This window comes from Microtus pennsylvanicus, chromosome 14 (genome assembly GCF_037038515.1).
Source record: "Microtus pennsylvanicus isolate mMicPen1 chromosome 14, mMicPen1.hap1, whole genome shotgun sequence".
Taxonomy (NCBI): domain Eukaryota; kingdom Metazoa; phylum Chordata; class Mammalia; order Rodentia; family Cricetidae; genus Microtus; species Microtus pennsylvanicus.
In genome coordinates this window covers 39227755-39252117 of record NC_134592.1, presented here as the reverse complement: position 1 = coordinate 39252117, position 24363 = coordinate 39227755, and the positions used below count along the sequence as shown (strand labels likewise).

The window sequence follows — 24363 nt, the reverse complement described above, 5'->3', positions numbered from 1 at the left end:
GTCACGGTCACCCTTGCCCTCCCTCCTCAGAAGCCTTCTAGCCTCTTGGCCCCCAGCCCTGGCCTTCCTGCCCAGGGTCCCCTCCAGACTAGACACCAGCACCACCCAGAATGCCACTCATCATTTCCTGCAGCAAATCATATGTCCGTTGTGCTCCGCTGTGGTCCCATCGTGAAGGTGCAATGTTGCTCAGTTGCATGACTCATTTCATGTTCTTCCAAGACATACTGACATTTTGCAAACATGCATGCTTTGCAAGGAAAGCTGCGGAACTCATTTCGATACTATAACCTGATGCCATGTCATCTGTGACCATGTTTATGTCACTAAATAGGAATCCTCTGGTTGGAGGGTAGACCCTAACTGCTGTGACACTTTGTTTCAGGCAAATCCATTGCCGAGGGCCACACATGGCATGTTCCAGACAGCCCTTCCCATGCCAAGCATCACTACAAACCAGTGGAAGATGACAGGACTGTGGCGCCGGTCCCCTCAGATGCCAGCACCCCTTACAAACCAGCCTATGTAAGTCTGGACCCATTGGGAATGTAGCCCAGAGACAGGCGTGCACTTCCAATCTCGCTTTTGAACTGTCTTGCTTGCAGTGGTGGGATTTCTTCTGAGGGGACTTCAGGAAGGGGATGTCAGTGATAGAACTTGCCTAGCTTGTCCTGAGTTCAGCTCCTAGCACCACCCAAAGAACAAAGCCCTTTGCTGAGGTCCCCATGCTTCAGTAGAACCCAGAAAATGGACTAGCTTGAGGGTTTCCAGCCCCCAAATCTATGTGTTGATAGTGACCCGATGAGAGAACTAGCTCCCTTAGAGGCAATTTATCTGTATAAATAATAGAGTCTCCCCAAGCTGCCTCTTGGCTCTCAAATCCTTGCTGTATTTGCTTTCCGATTGCATATCAGAAAACAAAAAAGGTGCTTCTTTATCTGAAGCGGTGTGCTGAGGGTGTGGATTTGGTTCCCTGGTCATGACAGTGGGTATACAGCATTCTGTAAGCCTTCCCCAGCTGACAGCAGACCTGCTTCATACAGTAGGATTGAAGTGCGTACAGGGAGGAGGCCCTTGGAGGTGTGGTCCTTACTAATACAGTATTGGGGTGCTTTTTGTACCAAAGCGCCTGCGCCTCTTAGTTGCATGAGTTCCTGGTGTGCTTTGGTGACACAGCAGGTGGCCATAGATCCTTGTTAGTCCAGAGCATTAATGATGAGGGATTGATTAACTGGGCTAAAATGCTGATTGCATTGTAGTGCCACAAGCATCTTTCAGGGAAGCCAACAGCAGTGGAGGTGGAGGGCCAAGGGGCTTAGCCAAAGTGCCCTCTGCCTTTAACCGGTCAAATCTGATATAGCCTTTGCTGAATCAGAGCTCCTCCTCTGCCTAGCAGACAGCTTCCACTTCTCCTGTCTCCATCCATGTTACAGCCTAAGACTAGGGAAGGAGGCCCCACCCAGCCCCGGTACCCTCCCTACCCTGTGCCTCAGCTTCTTCCAGGCGTTAGGCCTGTGTTCCTCACCTGGCCAGTTTCAGCAGCTCGGCTTTTCTGCTTGATGCGAAACCACATGTGTTACCAGAGGTCGGAAGTCTCCCTTTCCCCATTCCACACAAAGAGGCCGTGTAGACAATGATCCAGAGAAAGCCCAGCTTTTTCTCAAAGGGATCCGTTTATTTTTGGAAAGGCCTGACATCATAGGCCACTCAGCTCTGTGGGAGCAGAAGAGTCACTGTGTGCGTTGAAGAATGGATGACTGAGAATGAATGGCTCAGGGGAGCGGAGGATCCTGTGTTTCCCATTCACAGCCAGGAGAATGCCGAACACCTCAACAGGGTGACGTGGAGGAGCAGGGAGAGTTTGCGGAACACTGTGAGGGTGTAAAAGTGCCCCCGCGGGAGCTGTCTCATAAGATTGGCGATCACTTTGACCCTTTGTGTGGAGACTCTTAGGAAGGCTGCAGACTAAACTGGCCATTTTACCCCGTCACTGACATTCCATCCGCTTCATGGGCTGTCGCCGAGGCCTGCTTTCAGCCCCCGGCTCTGCTTGCTTACAGATCTTGCCATGTGCAAGGATGCGTCTATCACGTATCAGTTACCTTTTGGTGGGAAGTGTCCCATGTCTTTCTTTACTGTTCCCATGAACCCAGGTATTCTTTAGCCCCCTTTCCGATTTTATAGATATATAAACCTAAAACATTGGTTCATTCCAGGTAAAGTTCCTATTACGTCAAGGCACTGATGATGGCAAAGAAGACCCAAGAGGCTCAAAGGGCAGTGCCCAGCAGGAAGGTGAACAGCTGGACACTTTAACGGGACAGCAGCCAGGTACCAAAACTGGGCATGCCTTAGCAGATGTGGAGTTTGGAATCTGGGCCTAGTCAGGTGTTTACGTCGACATTTATCTGATAGAACATTAATTAGAGATCAAACAGTGACATAATTCACCGAGACTGCTGAACTTGCCCCACAATAGCCTCTGTTATTTCAAAATAAGCCCATTTGTGTTTATGAATGGATCTCTAAGCATCTCACTTTAAATTGGATTTTTTCCATTGTGGTGCTGGGGGTTAGGCTTGGTAGGCAAAATTGTGTCTCTGGCCCTTTGATCAGTGTTCTTTATACACTGTTGGACAAAAGGATCCCCAAAAGATGAAATGCATGTTTTGTTTTGTTTTGTTTTGTTTTTTTGAGACAAGGTTTCTCTGTATAGCCCTGACTGTCCTGGAACTTGCTCTGTAGACCAGGCTGGCCTTAGAGAGCTGCTTGCCTCTGCCTCTCAAGTGCTGGATTTAAAGGTGTGTGCCACCACCACCTGGGTATGAAATGCATTATTTTGTTTCTGTTGTTTGGGTTTTTATTTATTTATTTCTTGGCTTTCTAGATAGGGTTTCTGTGTAACAGTTCTAGTTGTCCTGGAACTAGCTCTTGTAGACCAGGCAGGTCTACAAGGTCCACCTGCCTCTGCCTCCCAAGTGCTGGGATTAAAGGTGTGTGCCACCACCGACCAACTCTGAAATGCATATTTTAATGACTTCCCATGTATGGAAAAACAAGATGGGAAGGCGGAAATTAACACATTTGTCTCAACTGCCTTGTGAGACGAGTTCTATAGTTACCAAAGTAGTCGCTGAACTAAATGTGAAGTTGAATGATCAGAATGCCTGCATCATTCTCATCATTCGGCCACAGGGTGGGTTTCCTCACCCTCTGTCCCCACATCTTTCTAGCCTTTGGAGGGGGTGGGCCTCGAACATGGAGATTCCCTGGCTCCCATCCTCCTGCCTGGAGCATCCTGGACTCACTTGTGCCGCCCTGACCACTCACACACAGCTGAGAACATGTGCTTGCTTTAACGGGCAGCTTTGGATTCCAGGTGCCTTCGACAGATGGGAGCTGATTCAAGCGCAGGAGCTTCACGGCAAACTCCGAATAAAAGAGAACGCGCAGCGGCTGAATTCTGACCTCGGCACCATCGCCGCTTGGCTTGAAGAAACTGAAACGGAGCTGGAAGCCCTGAGGCTGGCAGAGCCTCCCTCCGACGTCCAGGAAATGGCACTCAGGGTGAAGAAACTGCAAGTGAGTGGGAGCCCTGGGGGAGGGGAGAGGAAACCAGAGCAGGCGTACACTTTGGTGCCGAACAAACAGATCAGACCTGGGTTTGGTGTAGCTGGCAGCATGCAGCTAATGTGTGTAGAGAGGTCGTCCGCTTTCCCTTCAGTAAGGACAGATGTGCAGGTTTCTCTTTACACATGGAAGAGAATCTACTGGATAATCGCCCTGCTGAGATGTGGCTCAGATCCTAAGGGCTGCAAAGATCTGGATTTTAGATCCTTGAGGAGGTGCTGGTAGCCAGTGTGAGGCAGCATAAAGCCAACCTGACCTGTATGAGGTGGTTCACACAGGCCTAACAGTGGTGGCTTCCTGGCTCACTGGCTGAGGAGTCCTGTGGCCTGACTTAGCTACCCTGTTGTACAGTTAGGATTTGTTACCTATGTCATCAGCCCTAGGCTCAGGAGCAGTGGCCCAGGGTGCAGGGGAGGGGCAGCTTAAACTCTGCATTTTGGGGGTGCCCTGAGCAAATAAATCTGAGGTCCTGAAGCCTAGGACGGGAGGCTTGGGGGTTGTCCAGTTTCTCTCCACATCTGTTTTTCCCAGGTTACCATTCCTCTTAAAGGGGTGACATTTCTGGGGTACCTAGGGGCAAATGCAAAATAGCTACGTATTTTTTATCTGGGAAACATTTAGTCTTACTAAGACAGAGAAGGGACTGTGGAGGTCAGTGGAGTCTCCTCGTACCTCTGGGCTAGTCTGTCAGCCAGGAGGCAGGCCTCTGCCTTCAGACCCAGCCAGGCAGCCAAGTCCATTAGCCTTGTAAGGCAGCTCTCTCAGCTGACACTCCCCAGCCATTCACAGCCGCCTTCTCTCTCGTCTTGGTGGCCACTGCTTGGAGAAGGTCTGTCCCTTACAGGTATTGCAAAGGAGCCCCTTTCCCCTGCCGCCAGAAGTCCTAACCTGATCTGTTCCCTTGGTGGCAGGAGATATTAAAAGCCTTTGCTACCTACAAGGCCTTAATGGTCTCCGTCAACGTGAGCCACAAGGAATCTCTGCCAAGCGAGAGCCCCGAATCCACAGAACTCCAAAATAGGCTCCACCAGCTGAGCCTGTCCTGGGACACAGTCCAGGGGGTGATGGACAGCTGGAGAGAGGACTTACGACAGTCCCTCATGCAGTGCCAGGTACGTTGACTCAGCCCAAGGTCCTGGCCCAGCAGCAGCCCGGCCCACGTGCTAGGAGCCACAGATAACTTTACCATCACCAGAGCTGGCTTGGGTTAGGGAGTAAGAAAGCCCCAATGCCCCTCCTGCCATTAAATGGGCCCTGTGCTTGCCCAGGATTTCCAGGCCTGTTGCTCAAGCCCACAGTAAAGGTAAAGCAAGTTTGCCGCCGGGTTAAGGAAACTGCCTCTCTCTATCCTTTGAGAGATTCAGAGTCCTAGCCCTGTAACAGGAGAGCACTTCGTTTCCCGGGGCTGCCTTCTAAGACCTGGGAATCATCCAGCGCCTGGCTCTGGGGCTCATCTGTAGGACTAAACGATGGTGTCTAGAAGGCTGGCCAAGCTGAGAAAGGCGAGCCAGCTCCCTCTGATGAGAATGTTATCTCTAAAGGACTTCCACCGGCTGAGTCAGGACTTGCTCCTGTGGCTAGCGAGTGCAGAGAGCCGAAGGCAGAAGGCACGCGTTGTCGCCAGCCCAGAGGCGGACCGCGAGGTGCTCCTGGAGTGTCAGAAAGAGCTGACGGTGAGTCCCTGCCACAGGACCACTTCACCGTCTACTTCCACAGGTCCGAGCTTCCCCTAGCGTTCTGGGCACCACAGTGCCGTAGGTGGCTGTGACTTAGGCTCATGCAGAGAGGTGAAGGACCTCTCTCAGGAATTAGGGGCATCAAGTGTTTTAAAAATACTTTTGAAACTCAAGCCCCCTGAAGCATTTTTTCCCCACTAATATATTCATCCCTGGATATCCACAGCAGAGTGGTTAGACACCTGCCCACACCCAGATTTGGGGGTACTTGAGTCCATTGGGTGGAAGGTACACGGTTTTCTATTTGTTGTTTACCACCTACACAAATCCTCCCATATACCTTGAATCCTCTCGTGATTTCTTACACTTCTTAGTATGATGTAAATTTGTTGTGTAAATACTATATCTCTCTATTACACCACACTTAGGGAATAACAGCAAGGAAAGCATTTTTTTAACAGCCTCGGCTGTTCTAGAACTAGCTCTTGTAGACCAGGCTGGCCTCGAACTCAGAGATCCACCTGGCTCTGCCTCCCGAGTGCTGGGATTAAAGGCGTGCGCCACCACTGCCCAGCTAAGAAGAGCATTTATGTGTTCAGAACAGTAGTAATTCTTTCATTGTGAATGGTTTTTTGATCCATGGCTGATTGACTATGGATGCAGGACCCTGGGGCAAAGAGGCCTGACTGTACTGTTCATTTTGGGGGAGCTTGAGCTGTCTATATTCATAGACAAAATTCCTGGAATTTTCTGGAAGTTGTACTTCCCACAAAAAAAAAAAAGCCCAAGGTGAGACCTGTACATTCTCACACATTCACAAAGGGACTTATTTTTAAATCCATAAGCTTATATGTAGCTTGATTTTTATATTTAAAATTGCTGGGCATTGCTTTAAAGGATTTTTTTTCCTACATTAACAGTGCCCAAGAGTACTTTCCACATGGGTGGAAAGGTCCTGTCTGCCCCTCAGGTGGCTACTAAGAACTTGAAATGTGATTGAAACACATTTTCGTCTTTTAATTTGGATGGAGGTAGCAGCATAACAAGACAACAGCCAAGTGATCACCCGGTGCCTCCCTCTGTCTATCTAAGCTGAGGGCTTGACCTCATAGCTCCCGACTGACTTCAGTTTCTCTGACCTTGTGTATAAGGGGTTTCTTTACACCACACCCCATCACTTCTTTCCTCTGATTTCTCAACATAAATTACCTTTAGAGTTAAACGAAACCAAAAACAGGGGTGGGGTACAACCTGCTGAGCTGCTCTCTTAATAGTGCTAAGCCAAACAAGGATTGAGACTGGTACCCGTGAACCACAGAAGTCCTGGAGCTGAGTGGTACCTAGCATCCCTCCCTGAAGCAGAGAAAGCTACCCTCTGCTCCCTGCTGATGACTGTTTTTGCACCATTTTGCTGTCAGCAACTGGAAAAGGAGTTGGAAGACCGTCAGCCTCAAGTCAGCTCCTTGCAGGAGATTTCCTCCGGCCTTCTCGTTAAGGGGCATGGAGAAGACTACATTGAGGCCGCAGAGAAGGTCCATGTAATCGAGAAGAAACTCAAACAGCTGCGCGAGCAAGTGGCTCAAGATCTGAAGTCCTTGCAGGAAAGACTGGTGAGTCCAGTTGTTGCTTTACCGTGTCAAGATGGCTCAGGAAGACAGGTTGTAGCCTCACTATGGTGCAGGGGGCAGGTAGTCCGTGTAGTTTCAGCCTCTTTTGGACCGCACAGCTTTATCAAATAAGTTACATAAGCCCCGTGTGAGTGTTCTGTTGTTTGAAAAAAGGCAGATAGCAATTGTACCTGTCTACCAAGTAGGGTTATATGCAAGATGGGTCCCGCCATCGTCTCTACCTTTGTGCTGGAAATAAGCCTTCACTGGCTCTCATGACGTGATTTCCTGCCCTCCTCACTGTCCTGATTGTCCTCTAATCTGCTGACTTTTGGTTCTCTTGAAAATGTAATGTAACTCAAGGGAATACCAGACTGTGATCTCCCCTGGCTGGAGATCTATCAGTGATGTATGGAGACTCACGGCCAGTTGGAGTTACGGGTTTCCTGTGCTCCAGCTCTGTGGCCTTTTTTTTCTGAAAAAAGTCTGTTTGCGTGGGAGGAGAGAGCAATTAGGAGGCTTTAAGCTGGGATAGGAACAAATGACTCCTTGAAAAGTTCATAACTGCACAGTGCTCTTGAGACCACCTAGAGCTTTGTTTTGCCCTAACCTGAACAACTGGGTGTGGCTTTCAGAATCCCGACCCCTCTCTGGCCAGCTTTGATGAAGTGGACTCTGGGGAACAGCCTCCAGCTGCCTCTGTACCGGCTTCCTATGCAAAGGTGAGTGCCCTTCCTTAAAAAAAAAAAAAAATACCCAGAATGGCTCTCCAAGTCATTAAGATGACAGAAACCTGAGATTCCAGGGCCCCTTGGACCTTTCGTGACAGCACCAATCTATTTCCACCTTCTGACCAGAAGATAAACTAACATTTTTTACGATCATTTATGGATCTGTATATACCCATGCCGCTGTGTGCACATGGGGGTCAGAACAACCTGTAGGTCTCTCCTTCCATCACTTGGATCCTCAGGCTTGACAGAGAGTGCTCTCCCTGGCCCTTACAAGTGATTATTAAAAATGATTTTTTTTAAGGCTCTTGGAGAGTTGCTTTTCTCTGAGGTCACAGTAGATTATGGAAGATGAGGACCCCTGTTGAAGGTCTCCAGGAAACTGAAATATGAAAATGTTGATGGCTCAATAAAACCCAATCATGTCATCAAGTTGAATCACACACACGGTGTGACTCCAGTCCCAAAAGTGTGGCGGGAAAGTGACCTAAGGGGCGGGTGCTAGCTAACCCAAGGAAGGACACATTGCATCATGGGCCTCTTTGTTCCAGCAGTTTGGAGCGGAGAGATCTACCGACGAGGAAGAGGAGACAGACAGCAGGTAATGGCATCCCAGTCCCCACAGAGACTCCCCAGCCTTCTCGGCGCCACTCTCTAGGTTCATCTGCAGAGGACCAGGCTCCTCTTCCAAAAGCACACCCCGCTGTCTGAGTTACTTTTCTATTGTCGGGAGAAAATTCCCTGACAGATCAACATGCGTGAAGAATAGTTTACCCCGGCTCGCTGTTCAAGGGTACACAGTCCGTCATGGTGGGGGGGGGATCACGGTAGCGGGAGCTCGAGGCAGCTGGTCACATTGTGCCCACAGTCATGAAGCACCTAGGGATGGATGCTTGCTGCTGTCTCCTTTTTATTAAGTTCAGAGCCCCAGCCCATGGAACGGTGCTGCCCTCTCTTAAATCAGGTCCTTCCCAGCTCCTGTTAATCTAGATAATCTGTCACCCATGTGCCTCTGTGATTCGAGAACTTGTCAATTTGACAATGTTAATTAGCCATCAGCCCAGCTGTCAGCCCGTCTGAAGCGCACCCCTCAGTGACCTGTAGTTCCTTCATAAGCTTGTAGCCAGATAACAAATGGCGAGGGTGGCCTATGAATTCTCCCTACCTCTCTGTTGGCAGGATGTCCCACCTCAATGGCCCTAGCAGCTCACAGCCAAGGCGCTCCTTCCTCTCAAGGGTGATCAGGGCAGCGCTACCCTTGCAGCTACTCCTGCTGCTGCTGCTGCTTCTGGCCTGCCTGCTGCCCGCCTCTGAAGAAGACTACAGCTGCACCCAGGCCAACAACTTCGCCCGTTCCTTCTACCCCATGCTGCGGTACACCAACGGGCCACCTCCCACCTAGAGGATTCTGCGGGCTGCAGTGCCACGCCGCTAGCCTACTGGCCACAGGTGCTCAGCTCAACCTGTGAGTGACTCTTAGCCTTGACGAGATACAGGGACCTGCTGCAGACACCTCCCTCGTCTTGAGCAAATGGACTCCAGGGGCCCACGACAACTCAGACAAGATGTCCTTCCTCTGGGCTAGAACCAAGTACACAGAAGGACCTGGCATTCAAAGCTAGCGATGGGTTCCAAGAACTCTGGAAAAGGGGGGCTTCCCAAAGAGCCACGCACTTTGTAAAACACTGTATTGTAGCACAGCTGTTATACGGCCCAGAGACAATGATGTTCAGCACATAAATGAACTCTATCCAAGAAGCTAGTAGAGGTCCCTATCTTAGTAATGGTTCGGGAACTCCAATCATGGTTGATTCAGACACATTTGAAATGTTGAGAATCAGTTTTCCTCCAGTCGGCTAGCAGTCTATGCTCCCAGTTATAAACTAAAATCTCCTGTTCCGTACCTGGGTCATCTCTTTTATATTGCTTTAAAAAAATTTTTTTTCAAAGAAATTTTATTGCATGGATGTGGTTATTTGTGCATATTTTTAACACTGCTGAATCTGTATGAATAATGTAAACTTTGATTTAGGAAAAAAGAACAGAAGATTTTTAGCTTGAGTTTTGGACTAATGTACAGGAAATGCCAAGCTCCAGACTTGATAGGGATGTTTTTATAAGTTAATTTTTTAAGACTTTTCATGTTTTGAAGAGACACTTTGGGTCTGGTTGAGCTGTTTGGCCACCAGGGGTTAGAACTATTTGTGATATGTAAAACTCAGATGTTTCTCATTAAAAAAAAAAAAAAGCCAGACTGTTGTATTGGACTCTGTCAGAGGGCAGGTAGTTAGCGTCACCTGATCCCATGGACCCCACAGTCACCACCTGTGGCACAGACCTGTAGGAAGGCTGACCCTGCTCTCCTTCTCCCAGGGTCCCAGGCTCCCCCCTCCTCTCTTCCTTTGAGGTTCACCTGATCCCAGTGACCCTGCAGCCACCACCTGTTGTTAGTGCAGGCCTGGTCGGCTACTCACTTTCCTTCCCCTTATCCTCCCATTTGGGTGACTCAAGTCACTCTGGCTGCTTCTCAGGGAGCACCCCGTCCCCCTCCTCTTAGCCTCTCTTCCTCCCTCCAGGGACCCTTCAGTCATCACGTGAGCCCTGCCAGCTGCCCTATCTATCCAGCCTTGAGACCCAGGACACTTGTTCTAGAACCGAAACACACCAGACTATGGCAGAAAAACAGGAGACCTGGAGAGAGGCTGCATCCCCATTTACCAAACCGGAAATCAAGATTCTCAGAGCTGCTGTGAATTAGCATCCTGAACACCTCAACCAACAAACTCCAGATGTGCAAATCCCAACTCAGAGAACAGGGAAAACCCAAATACCATGTCACCTCAGGAAAAAAAACATACAATTCCCATAGTAATGGCCCCTAGTGGAGATGACATAGAAAAACGGTTTTAACTATGGTCAAACAACTCAGACAACAGAGAGGTGAATGAAATAAGGAAGCTGGTCCAAGACATGAAAATAGTTTGAATTTTTTAAAACAGTTCAAATGGAAAAAAAATGTTAGAAACGAAAGACTCAGTAAACCAATTAAAAAACCTCTGCAACAAAATGGATTGTGTCTAAAACAGAGATGGGGACGGAACACAAAATAGAGGAACTGGATCAGTCAGTAAAGATCAAGAGAATATTTTTTAAAAATTAGTAATAACAAATGGAGCATGGGGGAAGTTTTGAAAGCCCATAACAAGACGTAATCTAATTGTAGGCCTCGAAAGAGAAGAAATCATTGAGAGGCATAGAAAATATTTTCAGTGATATCATGGAAGAAAAGCTCCCAAACTTAGAGACTCCTCTCCAGACGTGAGGTCTGAGGACACCAAATATATAACATCAGAAAAGACATTATCCCCAACATATTATAGTTAAAATAATAAAAACACAAACTACAGAGAGGGTTTTTAGCTCCAAGGGAGGACACACTTAAGTCGATTATAGAGGCAGGCTGATTAGAACGAACAACTGATTACTCAATAAAGTCAGAAGGGCCTGGAAAGCTGTGTTCCAAATCCTGAAAGAGTATAACTCCTTCACCCAGCAAAACCATCTATTAAAATTGAAGGAGAATGTGGTGTCACACGCCTTTAATCCCAGAACCACCGGGGAGGTAGAGATAAGCGAATCCATGTGTTCTGGGCCAGCCAAGGCTATACAGTGAAACTCTACCGCCTACACACAAAATAATCATTTGAAACAATACTCTTGATCATTCTCTAGAACGTCATAGGAAAACCTGCTGCTGAAGATACAACATACTTGAGTCACAAAATATGGCGAAATCAAGCTAGCACTCACCTGGGAGCTTCCTCCCTACTGGCTGTATCTTGCGGTGTTTGAAGGTGCAATAATTGCCACCAGAGAAGAAAAGGGAAAACAATTATTGAGGCAGGGTCTCAGTGTGTAGCCCTGGCTGGCCTAGAACTATGTAGACAAGGCCATCCTTGAACTCAGAGATCCACCTGCCTCTGTCTCCAGAGTGCCAGGATTAAAGGCATGTGCCACCATGCCTGGCCCAGAGTCACCAGTGTTACCCAGCTGTGAGCCCTGCAAACTGTAATAATAACCAGCCTGGCAAGACATGCCCACTGGTACAAGAGTGGCGCAGATGTCGTGGGATTAACCACCCACTTTCTGTTTGGATTTACGGCCTGCTTCTAGAAATTGAAACCCAAACCTGGCACCATTATCAGAGTCAAGGACCTGTGTCTGGAGATTATAGGCCCTGAGGGGAGCATCTATTAAAGCATTAAACTGACAACTAATGAGTTAACTTGTTACAGCCATGGCTGTCAACCTTCATAAGAGAAGCTTCTTTTTGCAGTACATGGTGATTCCACATGGAAAACCCCCAGCTGATCAAGGTGCAGAGAATAGGAGACGGTGGAAGACTCAGCCCTGTGCCTATATCATACCCACCCCTCCAAAGGCTCAGGGATATTGTAGAGAGGGGGTGGGGAGATTGTAAGAGCCATAAGAGGTGGATGACAAGGAAACAGTGATGTCTGGACACAGGGCCACTGCAAATACGAATTCACAATTAAGCAGCATATAGGTGGCTTAGAGACCCACAGTCTGTCTGGAGTGAGGTCCTTCACCTACGTGCGTGCGTGCGTGCGTGCGTGCGTGCGTGCATGCATGCGGTATTCATCTTGTTGCAGTGGTGAAATACTCACGAAAGCAAGTTAAGGCAGGCAAGTTCCTCCTAGGGAAGGCATGGCAGCAGGGGCCTGAGGAAGCAGCAGTTCACTGCCCTCCATCAGGAGGCAGAAGCAAATGTTCGTGCCCTGCTGGCTCCCCTTTTCCGTCAGCCAGGGACCCCAGCCCGTGGACTCCTGCTGCCCAGGTAAGGTGGGCCTTCCCTCCCAGGTATGCCCAAAGAGATCTAGAGCTTGTCCAGTTGACATTAACCATCTCAGTATGTAAATGGTCCAACCACTGGCCACCAATTGCAAGGGGAAGCATCTAAAGGTAAAAAATGGCCCAGGTTTTCCCACTCTCAGTTTTCTGGAATAAACTGCATAGATAGCTTATCTCCACCCCACCCCAAGTACTTTGAATTGAGGGCATTTTTTGTTTTGGGGATATTTACATATACATAATGAGTTATCTGGAGCTAGGATTTATTTCACATACAGTGAAGCCATACATGCTGAAGGTAATTTTATATAATAGTTCTAGTGGTTTTGTGCATGAAATAAAGATTCAAGGGACAAAACCTTCCAGTTGTGATGTCATTTGAGCCCTTCAAGTTTTGGAGATTGAGAGTTTGAGATCAATTTAGGCTATAATGAGAGTCAGTACACAATTTTTCAAAAAAAGCTTTGTATCTTTAAATGAGGGAATATTCTGTCTCAGCTGGGTGTGGTACTGCACACCTTTAGTCCCGGCACTTTTGAGGTAGAGGCAGATGGATCTCTGAGTTTGAGGCTAGCCTAATCTACATAGTAAGTTTCAGGACAGCCAGGGCTACATAGTGACAAGCAGTGGGCTATCTAATGAGACAAAGCCTCAGCGCTGTGTCCACCCCACTTCAGGTGAGTCTCAGCCTCTCTCCATCCTTGATTGAAAGCTACTAACCCAGTTCCTCACCTGCATTAGCACCTGGAGGCAAAACACTAACTAGAGGGGTCAGGCCAGAGAAGCCTATCACTGTTTCAACCTGGGACCCTTCACGCTTCAGATATCCAAGCCACCTGTTCAATTACCCAGAAGTTTGTCCAGGGGCTATTTAAAAGGGGGAAATTTTTGTTTTATCCCACCTTAACTGTGCCTGGCTTACAGTAATTTGGGGGGGGGGGGAATCTAAACAACTTTTTTTTAAGCCAATGAATTGCTTCAAGGTTCCCTGCTCCATCTTAGCCTGAGGCAACTAGCAGAAAGCCTAGTTCCTTCCCCAGTTTGCCCTCCAAAGAGAGTGTCTCACAGGACTTCATTGCCCTCTGGAAGGGAGGCTGAAGTATGTCAAAGGGTTGGTTGCATTTTAAAGGCGAATAATATAGATATTTTCTTAACCTAATGACCTCTGACTTTTTGTTTGGCCCCTCTTCCCCAATACCCCCAGAAAGCCCCTTCTGCCTCCTTCCATGTAGAGCTTGGAGTATCCCCCAAACACTTGTGTGAGATGATTCATGTTTCATGCTCAGGCTTAAGCAAACAGCTCACTCCTTTCCTTCCCCACTTGTAGGGGAAATCTTCAGATGACCATAGGCACTCATCTAACTTCAGTATCAATGACTGACCCCACCCCATCTCTGGAGGGTATATTACTAGTTGACTCAGATGACAAAAATTACAGAAAATCTACTCAAATAAATAGAGTCTCTGCAAACCAGGACTTTTACATCTCTACACAGTGCCTGCGGTCATGTGTAAGAAGCGATTCGGTAACAATAGGTTCAATTGTTCCTGTTTAGGCAACCTAGAGGAAGGTGGGACTAGTAAGTCTTCTGCAATGGTAGGCAAGCATCTGCACTGATGGCCCCTTCCCCAGAAGATTGACCACAGAGCTCAACAATACAAACCCCAAAAGAGAATGGAACTCACAGGAGAAAATCAGACACAGCTTAACCCAGCAACTCTAAGTTCTTAAAACTCAGCTCCTAACAAAATGTCTTTAAAACCCAAATTATGAAAACCATTTTATGTCCCATTAAACCTCTTTGCAACAGTTGCATAGATATTAAAGGGACATTGCAAGGACAAAGGACTCCTAGATGAACGTGCGACAAGTCTTAAAAGCATCACATAGTATTTTTGTGTTTGGTTGGTTGGTTGGTTGGTTGGTTGGTTGGTTGGTTGGTTGGTTGGTTGGTTGGTTTTGGGGTCTCACTCTGTAGCCCAGCTTGGCCTCAGATTCATGGCAAGCCTCCCAAGTGTGAGGATTTCCAGGTAGGCATAAGACACCACACTCAACTCAAACACTCATTTCTTAACAGGCTCACAGTTTAAAGCCTGTAATCAACCTTAGTCTGATGGCACACAGCATCTGTCTGGGAAAAAAAAAAATGACCTAGTCAAGCAGCAGGCTCAGAGAGACACACGACCACTGCCTCATAAAGTCATAAAGGGCCAGGGCTCCCAGGAAAACAAATGACCACCACAGTGCGGTGACTGGGAACTGTTTGGAGCTAGTAAACCTTTGCCCGCCACAAAGAGGAAGGCCACCATCAAGGAACTGGCTGGCCTACAAGTGAAGATGATCCCTGGAATTTTTAGAATCATGTCACAGAGACGGTGCACAATGTATAGCTGCAGCTCCAGGGAGTTTGAAAGCTATAGGGGAAAACGGGCATGAAGTGTGTGTGTGCGTGTGTGCGTGTGTGCATGCGTGCATGCGTACATGGGTGCTGTTAGCAGTTTTGTTTCTTAAATGGTTAAAACTCCCTCTCTTATCTGACTTGTGTTCTCACCCTTGGGGATTATTTTTGGAGTTAATCTCTACTCCCACTAACAAGCAGGATGAACAGGGGCATAAAAAGAGGGGCATTTATAAGGAATCACCGTGCGGCTCTCCTGTGGACAATCCTGCCCACACCAGCCCTCTTTAGATCACACCCAGGAATCTGTGAGAATCCTCTAGCATTAGAAAATAACAATACCTGTATTAAGGGTATTTCATGGTGACCATTTCTAATTTAAGCTTGTGATTTCAGAGTGAGGCAAAGCCTACTTAGCTATAAGTTTCTGGGGTGATCGCTTGCTGATTAAAACAGAGGAATCCTGCCATACCAGTTCAAGGCAGAACCAAATATGGCTGCTCTTTGTAATATGTCAGTTGTGGGTTTTGGGTTTTTTGGGGGGAGGGGACGTCAGTTGTTTTGGGGGGGTTCTTGGCGGGGGGGTGTTCAGTATTCTAATCCATAGATAGGTGCCAGGTCCTATCATCCTTTAAAAAAAGTTTTGTTGAGACTTGTGCTGCTATGAGAGAATTCATAGTGTCCCAAAGGAATGTGAAGGTTTCAAGGAAGCCATCATGAATCAAAGAGAAAATGACCCATCTCCAAAATGGACCTTGAGCATTTCCCCAATACATTGAAACTGTGTCATCCTTAGACAACATGTCTGGAACAGATGGCCAGAGATATTAGCACCTCAGCTGAAAGGAAGAACAGGACCCTAGGGTGCTCAGAAACAACAAATGCTCTTCAGAGTACAGATCACATTCCAACCACCCACTTGTCCCAGAGCCGAGTCAAAAACAGCCCAGTGCTGGGAAGTCTCAGGCAGGGCTAACCTGTGTCCCTTCCAGACCCAGGTGAGATGACTTAGAGGGTTGCATCCTCCTCCCACTGAACCAAACACAGTAGAATGAGCAGACCCTAGAAGCGGTAGGAGAACTGGGGGCAGTGGTACCTGTCCGAGATCCCCACAGGCTGTTGCAGAAGGATTAAGAATTCATGGCTAACTAGCAGCCACTGGAGCGTATACTTAATCTAAGTACACACAGAACTTTGCACCCAAGGCTGCTTGACCACCTGAGTTCAAACTGATCCCTTCCTTGGGTATCTAAATACAACCAAGAACTTTACTGTGTACCAAGGAGACAATAGCTTGGAGCTCGTTCTGATTTTTGTTTTTCTTGTCTGGCAGATGCTTGAAAAAACAAAAATTTACTGGCAGGTTTTTCAAGGCTGCCTTTGCCTCTCACTTCCTGCTTTTCAACCCCTGACCTTTGTCTGTGGGGGTGGGGGGGCTTTCTGCACCGAGGCTCTTGGCTATAGCACTGAACTGCTACTAATCTCCAACTGCCTCAAAACATCCCCCCACACATCTGTGTGTTCCCTACGCCCGCGTCCCAGTGTGTGTGTGTGTGAGACAGCTGCTAAAGTCAGCGTTAGCAACAGCACACTGATACCAAAATTAAGACACATTCAAGTTCTCTCTTGTTAGGTGTAATCTTCCTAATGAATGACTCAGTAAACACAGGGTGTACTGACCAAAGAAGCCCTGTTTTCAAAGAAAAGTATATTGAATACTGTATCATCACCGGGTTTTACTTTTTAAAACACCCAATCGGCATGATCATTTAATTGCTTACTTCCAAAGTAGAGCCGTTACACATTTTGTGAATTTGCCATGTTCCTAAAAACGTGTCTGAAAACTGCATTTTCTAAAACGTGAGTTCCAGTTGCCATTTCAGAAGGGCTTTCTCCTTGGCTCCCATTACATCCCATTTGAACAAGAGCTAATGAGTTTACTACATTTCTACTTCACACAACCCCTGTTCTGGTAAGAAAATATCTTAAACTGGACGGTGATGGAGCATGCCTTTAATCCCAGCACTTGGGAGACAGACGCAGGCGGATCTCTGTGAGTTCGAGGACAGCCTGGCCTACAGAGTAAGTTCCAGGACAACCAGGACTACACACAGAGTAACCCTGTCTCAAAAAAAAAAAAGAATAAAAAGAAAGAAAATATTGAGACATATAGGTCAGAGAAGTTTTTCTTCTTGCCACAATTACCACTAAATATTTTTCTTTTTGAAGGAGTTAAAAAAAAAAGATGTGTTCAAGTTCTTTGCTTATCCACTCCACACTATATTGTAAAGAGAAAAGTGAGAGTATTCCTTCCAGAGGCTACGCATCATATGCATCTACAGCCTGTAGCATCCTTGCCTCCCATGGGTAGGTAATGCTGCCTCCTCTGCTGTGTATTCACAAGGCCTAAAAGAAGTAGTGAGCTCTGACTCAAGATGGATAAACTCCATTCTTGCAAATAGGGGGCCTTTTACACACATACACGCACACACACAAGAGGTGGGGAGAAAAAGGGAGAGAGAGAGGAAAAAAAACACCAACATAGCTTCAAGGAAACCCAGGTATAAAGAGATTTAAATCTTAATCCATGACAGGTGCACACTCAACAGGCCAAATTAGCAGGTTCTACAAATGTAAACCAAGAAGGATGAATCTACACAGGGATAGCGAGAGGACCTGGGAGGAGGAGGCGCTCACATCTGAGTTCCACCATTATCCCTCCGGTCTTCAATAGAATTACATGTTACAATGTTACCAGTTACATGTCGTCAGTCCTCACAAGCCTGTGAGGTAGGAATGTGAAATGAGTTGATTGTCAATCAAGTGGTCCAAAAGACACCATTCAAAGGCTGATTTTACAGCCACACAATTAATTCTATATAGTCCATGTCTTATAGAACAGTTGTTCTCAACCTGTGGGTCATGGCCCCTCTGGGGGTCGCATACCAGATATTTACATTATAATTCATAACAGTAGCAAAATTATAGTTATGGAGTAACAACAATGAAAATAATGTTATGGCTGGGGGTCAGCACAACATGAGGAACTGTATTAAAGGGTCCCAGCGCTAGGAAGGGTGACCGAGGGTCACACTCTCTTCCCATCTATTCCCATCTAATGCCAACCCTTCCAAATCAGGCTTTCGCCATTCATCCCAGAAGCTTTAAGATGCTTTCCAAGTGGGCAGAGGAGATGGAAGGATGTGAGAAGGACCACATCTAGAACCTTCTAAGGTTATACAAAAGTTAGAACTCTGCATTCAGAGGTACCTCCTGGTACAAGAACACTGCAGTCCACCCACCCAGACCCCTGGGAAGTGGAATGTGGGGGAAGGGTACATGACCAAGAGGAGCCAGGAGGGTGCACGGGTCTACCTTTGACCATCTCTGCAGACTGTCCGCCACAGGCCCGGCCATCACTGAGACTGCGGGTTCTGGGGACCCTCTTTGCTCTTACTGTCCTCTGCTGAGCTGCAGTCAGACCCCGAGAGCGAGGACTTGTACCCTCGAAGTGTGTGAGCATTCAGCATCTCCAGCAGCAGGTCATACACTGGGACCACATTTTTGCACTTCATGCTGAGCAGGTGTTCCATGCCCTTGTTACTATGGGAGAGAGAGGCACTGAGAATCCTTCCCTCCGGGTAGCCATGGGGATGTTGAAACAGTCCAAGTCGGCACAAAGCCAGCCCACCCCTCCACACACACATTCCCTGTACTTCTACCCCATCGTTCTGTAGCTCACACGTCCAGCGCCCTCTACAGTCTACACTCAAAGGCAAAAGTGGAACCCATTTGACCTCCATCTCACCACCCAATGCTGCACCTTGGGCTCGTTCATAAAAAGCACGAAAACAAACAGTGTTACTAACTGTAAGTAGGCTTCTTCACCCTGGGAGAGCAGAAGCACCTATCTCCTTGACTGACCCAGATTGGAATGTACATATCATATCAAGACACTGAAAACTGTTGCCCTTCTTGGCTTGACCTTGAAAGAGTCCTCTGTACCAATTTGGGGGTTATGAACAAACTTCAGCAATTAGAGGTGCTCATATGTAAGTGAGGGTAGACTAATATTTGTTCTGCAAAGGGTCACGGGCTGAGCCCTTAGTAAAGAAACAGGAAGGAATCCTTTCCTCCTCCACGTTAAATAAAGTGGACACTGTCCTTCCCCACAGCTCTTATGGCTTCCTACTCAGGCAAGCACGGCCTTCCTTGTCATCTCCTCTCTTCCAGGCTCGGGACAGAGCTACCTTTCTGAGCAACGCCACCCACAGGGCATCCCTAGCCATCCCAGCCCATCTTCTCCCTCAGTGCACATGCCACCCACCTCCTGACCTGGACTGTGCTCCACCCCCAGCCTTGCTTCCTCAACCTGTTGGGATCTAAGTTCTCTTAGATCTCGTCCCAGGTATCCTGATGCCATGGAAGCAAAGGGACAACTTGGCGCACACCCCCAGTCCTCAGCTGAAGTGTGACCAGGAGAGCCAGGCTTAACATCCTTAGAGAAATGACCCCAGGTCTTGGCCCTGGATGGTGTTAGGAAGGTGGCGATTCATTTCAGAGGGAGAGCTGCCCATTTTGGGACCCTATAAACAAATTCTAAACCCTAGCAACTACATCCAGGTGGGTCCCACCAGCTGCCCCAAAATCCTATCAGGCACCATGTGAGACTCATTTCAACACCCATGATGCGCCAACCTTTGGTGTAGGTGTGTGCACTGGTGAATTCTTAGTCAAAAGTTTATTCTTCTTTAAAGTCGAACGTTCTACCATATCCACTGCAAACTTGCCTGCATTCTCCCAAAGTTCTGAGTGCATGCCCGGCCCCCAGCCCCCAGAACAGCTTCCCGTGGTTTGTACCTGATGTGTCTGACGTGAGAGAGAAGCATCAGGAGGTTGGCCAGGCGAACCGACTGCTGCTGGGAGGAAATGCCACTCTTAGCAATCACCCAGACAAGGGCATCTGTCACTGCGTTCAATAGATGTGTCAGCTTCCGGCTGCTCTCCGCCTCCTGGCTTGCTGTAGTTAAGGGGTACATGCCTGGACAAAGAAAGAGAGCCCCAAAGTCAGAGAAAGGGAAGTCGAGGTCATGTGCTCAACTGTTAAGTATGCCTGGTTCCCCAGGGAGGCGGCAATGTGGGCCAGAGATGCTCTGACTTGCACAGGCACATGCATGGCACACTCTATGTCCCCCGAGGCTCTTCCCCTGAGAGCAAAACCTTATCGGTGTGCTGTAGGGAATCCTGACTGGATACGGGCAGGCCAGGTGAGCTCTGTGGCCTCACCAAAGCAGTAGGCACTTCAAGTAATTGTGTTGCGCACCTGCAGCAAATGGCTACATGAAGACGGTCAGGGGTCAGGTGAGATCAATATAATTATATAGTTTATTGCATGCCTTTAATCACAGCACTCAGGAGACAGAGACAGGCAGATCTTTGTGAGTTAGAGGCCAGCCTGGTTACAGAGCTAGTTCCAGGACAGCCAGAGCTATTACACAGAGAAACCCTAAATTGTGTAAAAAGAAAAAAAATAATATAAGCTAATTCTTTACTTCCTTTGAGAATGGTGGTTTACAATAACTAGGTGCAGTCTCAAGAAACCAAGGGCTGAGTGGTGGTGGCACATGCCTTTAATCTCAGCAGTTTGAGGCTAGCCTGGTTTACAGAGTAAGTTCCAGGACAGCCAGGACAACACACGGAAACCCTGTCTTGAAAAACCAAAAGAAAAGAAACCAAGGGCGACCAAGCATGGTGGCACACACCATTAATTGTATCCCTCGTGGCTGGTCTTCAGTTGCTGTGATAAACCACTGCCCAAAACCAGCTTAGGGGAGTAAAGGATATACCTCACCTTACAGGTTACAGTCTGTGACCAAGGAAAGTACGGGCAGGAAAATGGAGGCAGGAGCTGAAGCAGAAGCCACGGAGAAGTACTGCCTACTGACTTGCTCAGCCTGATGCTCACGCAGCTCACATAGCTCAGGACCACCTGCCTAGGGGTGGCACCACCCGCAGTGGGCTGGGCCTTCCCACATCAATCATTAATCAAAACAACGCCCCACACTTGTCAACAGGTCAGTCTGATGGTGTCAGTTCTCAGTTGAGACTCCCTCTTCCCAGGTGACTCTCACTGGTATAACTTAAGAGGCAGCTCCCACAGCTATGGACAGAAGCTGACCCAAGGCTAATTTTTCCATCATCTTTCCTCCCTTAGCTGCTTCTTATAGGGTACATAGTGGCATCAATAACAAAGGTAACTAATGCAGCAGGGAGTGGATTTCCTGGCGGTGGGGGGTTAAAATGTTTTAATATTGATTTTGGCAATGACACAAAGCGAACATACTAACAAAAATTGAATCGTATACTTTTGTTTTAGGACAAGATCTTGCCATGTAGCCCAGGCTGGCCTAGAACTTCCTATACATTCCAGCCTGACCTCGAACTCATAGTTCTCCATAGTACTGGGATTAGACCACCACACACAGCTTGAATTATAGTCTTTAAATGGGTGAACTGGAGTGTCATTAAAATAGCCTTCAGAACCCAAATCACAGTAGCAGAAATGCCCACTGGCAGTGTGTGGCTCCCTTCAAAGAGCGTGGCTGGTAGTCAGTCATCCTTGCTCATGAGGCAGCCTCATTACCAAGGGCAGACCATGGGTCTCCCACAAGTTTGGAGGTAGTACAGTCCCATACGGAGTCTGGAGCCCACTGTGATCAATTCGTTTGGGAAGAGGAGGCACCACATTTAAACAGGCACCTGACATGTCAAGTTTTTAGAAGGAGAAGTGTTTATATGAAAAGTCTTAAACTTAAAACCATCCCAGGACACCGGTTTAACGTACCCGTCTCTCTAGTCGGAAACACCACACCCATACTTTGGGCATCCACATCCCTGCTCACTGACATAGCACAAGGGGACACACTAACTGTTAAGTGGCAGGCCTTGGACGGGGCCAAGGGACAAGACAGAAGCCCTGCCAACCAGATACACAGGAAGCAAATAGAAAAATGAACCCCCCTCCACCCCTAAAGATAGAAACTCCATGATTTATTGTAAAACAAAACAAAATTGCTTTTCATAAGGCTAAAGAGATCTAGTAAAGAGGGGAGGGAGAGAGAGGGCTTTTGGCGCGGCGCAATATCCCACACATCCCAAAGAAAGCAACTCAAGGTCACCCAAATCCCCGCCATTTCCTGGAAACATCTGTGTGTTCCTCCCTCTGGCCCACCAGACATTCTGGAAGTACGAATGCCAAGAACTGTGGAATCCTACGTGCTCTAAGGTGAAGACCCAGGCTTTGCTCAGTAAGAGGGAAATAACTCAGAAAATCTGGAGTGTTTTACTTAAAAATCCGAGAAAATAATCATGGAAAAATTGTTTTCTGGCTTTGAAGGGTGAAAGGGAATGTGTGTGCTGTTCTAAAGCAAAATAGAACGGTGGCCTGGGTTTAACCTGCTAAGTATTTCAATTAATAAAATGTTTTGTTCTTTCAAAAATTGTTTAAATAGGGGATGGAGAGATGGCTCAGCAGTTAAGAGCATTGCCTGCTCTTCCAAAGGTCCTGAGTTCAATTCCCAGCAACCACATGGTGGCTCACAAACCATCTGTGATGAGATCTGGTGCCTTCTTCTGGCCTGCAGGCATACACAGAACATTGTATACATAATAAATAAATATTAAAAAAATGTTTAAATAAATAGATTTGTTTCTAATTTGTTTGTTTGACACACTGTGTAATCCAGGCTGGCCTCAAACTTGCTATGTAGCTGAAGAGAGGAGAACCTTGAACTTCTCCTGATCCTCCTGCTGTCATGTCCCAAGTACTGGGATTGCAGGCAAGCACCTCCATACCCAGTTCCCTGTCCCTAATTTAGGTTATTTGATTAATTGATGATTGGTTGGTTGTGGTTAGGTTATTTTAAGAAGACCAATGGTAATTAACTTCGTGTTTACTCCACTCTGACTCCTAGATCAGATCGCAATTCTAAGGGAAGGTGGCTATAGTTTCAGAGATTCAGGTGACAAGGTTTTCATCTTATTTGTCATATGTTTTTGGTCTCTCTCTCTCTCTCTCTCTCTCTCTCTCTCTCTCTCTCTCTCATTTATTTATTTATTTTGGTTTTATGAGACAGGGTTTCTCTGTGTAACTTTGGAGCATGTCCTGGGACTCACTCTGTAGACCAGGCTGCCCCTGAACTCAGAGATCCACCTGCCTCTGCCTCCCTAGTACTGGGATTAAAGGCATTGCTGCCACCACCACCCGGCTGCAGCAAGTTCTCTTAATGGTTGACCCAATTTATCAGCCCCTATTTCTCTGTCTCTTGACTGGGATCTGAAAAGAGAAGTATGCTGTCATCTTTACCTTTGTTCCTTTGTATATAAAGTCACGCCGTCCCCTCCCCCAGCAGCTTTTTACCATTTTTCTGCTCTGGGTGTGGTGGTAGATGTCTGAATATTCCCAGTTACTCCCAACAATGGCACAGGCAGATGACTTGGGATTCTAGGCAATAGAGCCAGGCAGAAGAAGAAAACCTAGGCATGGTGGCACCTTGTTCAGGAAGCTGAGGCAGGAGAATCATGAGCTTGAGGACTGCTTGAACTACATAGCAACACCCAGTTTCAAAAAAGAAAAGGAGAAGAACGAAGAGTGGTTTGTCTCCTTCCTGCTGGCTTTGAGCACTTTGATGACGATCTGTCTTGCTGTGGCTTCCCACACGCTTCTCGTGCAGGGGCTTAAGAAAGTATCGTCGAAGCCGTGTTTACAGTTTTCAAGACATCTAGAACATTCTCAACCATGTTTCAACTGCTGTGTCCCCACATCTGCTGACTTCCCTTCTGTGCAACTTTCCTTCTCCAAGGCAGTCTGGGGCCCATTCAGAATTTCTGGGCCCTGCCTTGCCTTTTCACACTTCCCATAGGAAATCCAGGCACTGTTTTCACGTCTCCGGAGAGTCTCTTTCATGTATTTCATTCTGTCACCTTTCTGAGTGTTTTTTCTCCTCTTGGAGACCATATTTTCGTCTTTGCATGCTTCCTAATTTTCAATGAGTTATTTTGAGTATTGTGAACTTACCTTTGAGTTCTGGCTAGCATTATATTCTTTGTGTTGTCATTGCCTTCCCCCGCCCCTTGTATGTGAGTATTCTCATAGGTGGGGGTGGAGTGGTGGGGGTAGAGGGGATGAAGGGGTGGTCAAAGTCATGGTCTCTCATGGTCTCGCATACTAGGCGAGCAATCTTCCAACTGAGCTACATCCCCAGGCCCCTGTAGTCAGTACTGAAGACTGACTTAGAGACATTGCCCATAAGCAGGTAAGAATGCCTTCAACTATTCTTAAGCTTTGTGCTAGATTGTAGCTAAATTATTTCACGATATTTTGACAATCTGGGCTTGCTTTTATGTTTTATTTGGTAGCCTGTACCCCGGGGCTAACTTTACCCCGTTA

The 24363-nt window shown here is 47.4% G+C and overlaps 2 protein-coding genes across 16 annotated transcripts in view; one reads left to right on the top strand and one right to left on the bottom strand.

The window, feature by feature from the left end:
- The window catches only part of Syne2 (spectrin repeat containing nuclear envelope protein 2), a 297565-nt gene extending 287676 nt beyond the window's left edge, over positions 1 to 9889 (top strand). For 10 of the 14 annotated variants that reach the window (XM_075947893.1, XM_075947888.1, XM_075947895.1 and 7 more), the window contains 9 exons: positions 386 to 525; positions 2217 to 2331; positions 3380 to 3582; positions 4542 to 4742; positions 5172 to 5303; positions 6725 to 6916; positions 7549 to 7635; positions 8196 to 8245; positions 8824 to 9889. In XM_075947893.1, coding sequence (XP_075804008.1) covers positions 386 to 525; positions 2217 to 2331; positions 3380 to 3582; positions 4542 to 4742; positions 5172 to 5303; positions 6725 to 6916; positions 7549 to 7635; positions 8196 to 8245; positions 8824 to 9046 — 1343 coding nt within the window. In that variant the 3' untranslated portion in view covers positions 9047 to 9889. The remainder of the gene's footprint in view (positions 1 to 385; positions 526 to 2216; positions 2332 to 3379; positions 3583 to 4541; positions 4743 to 5171; positions 5304 to 6724; positions 6917 to 7548; positions 7636 to 8195; positions 8246 to 8823) is intronic. The other 4 variants (XM_075947894.1, XM_075947890.1, XM_075947899.1 and 1 more) reach the window with 1 other exon arrangement.
- Positions 9890 to 17472: 7583 nt separating this feature from the next.
- Esr2 (estrogen receptor 2) overlaps positions 17473 to 24363 on the bottom strand; it is a 48633-nt gene continuing 41742 nt past the window's right edge. The window contains exons 8-9 of one of the 2 annotated variants that reach the window (XM_075947447.1): positions 19776 to 19956; positions 17473 to 18518 (exon numbers count right to left, since the gene is read on the bottom strand). In XM_075947447.1, the coding sequence (XP_075803562.1) occupies positions 18332 to 18518; positions 19776 to 19956 (368 nt within the window). In that variant the 3' untranslated portion in view covers positions 17473 to 18331. The remainder of the gene's footprint in view (positions 18519 to 19775; positions 19957 to 24363) is intronic. The other variant, XM_075947446.1, reaches the window with a different exon arrangement.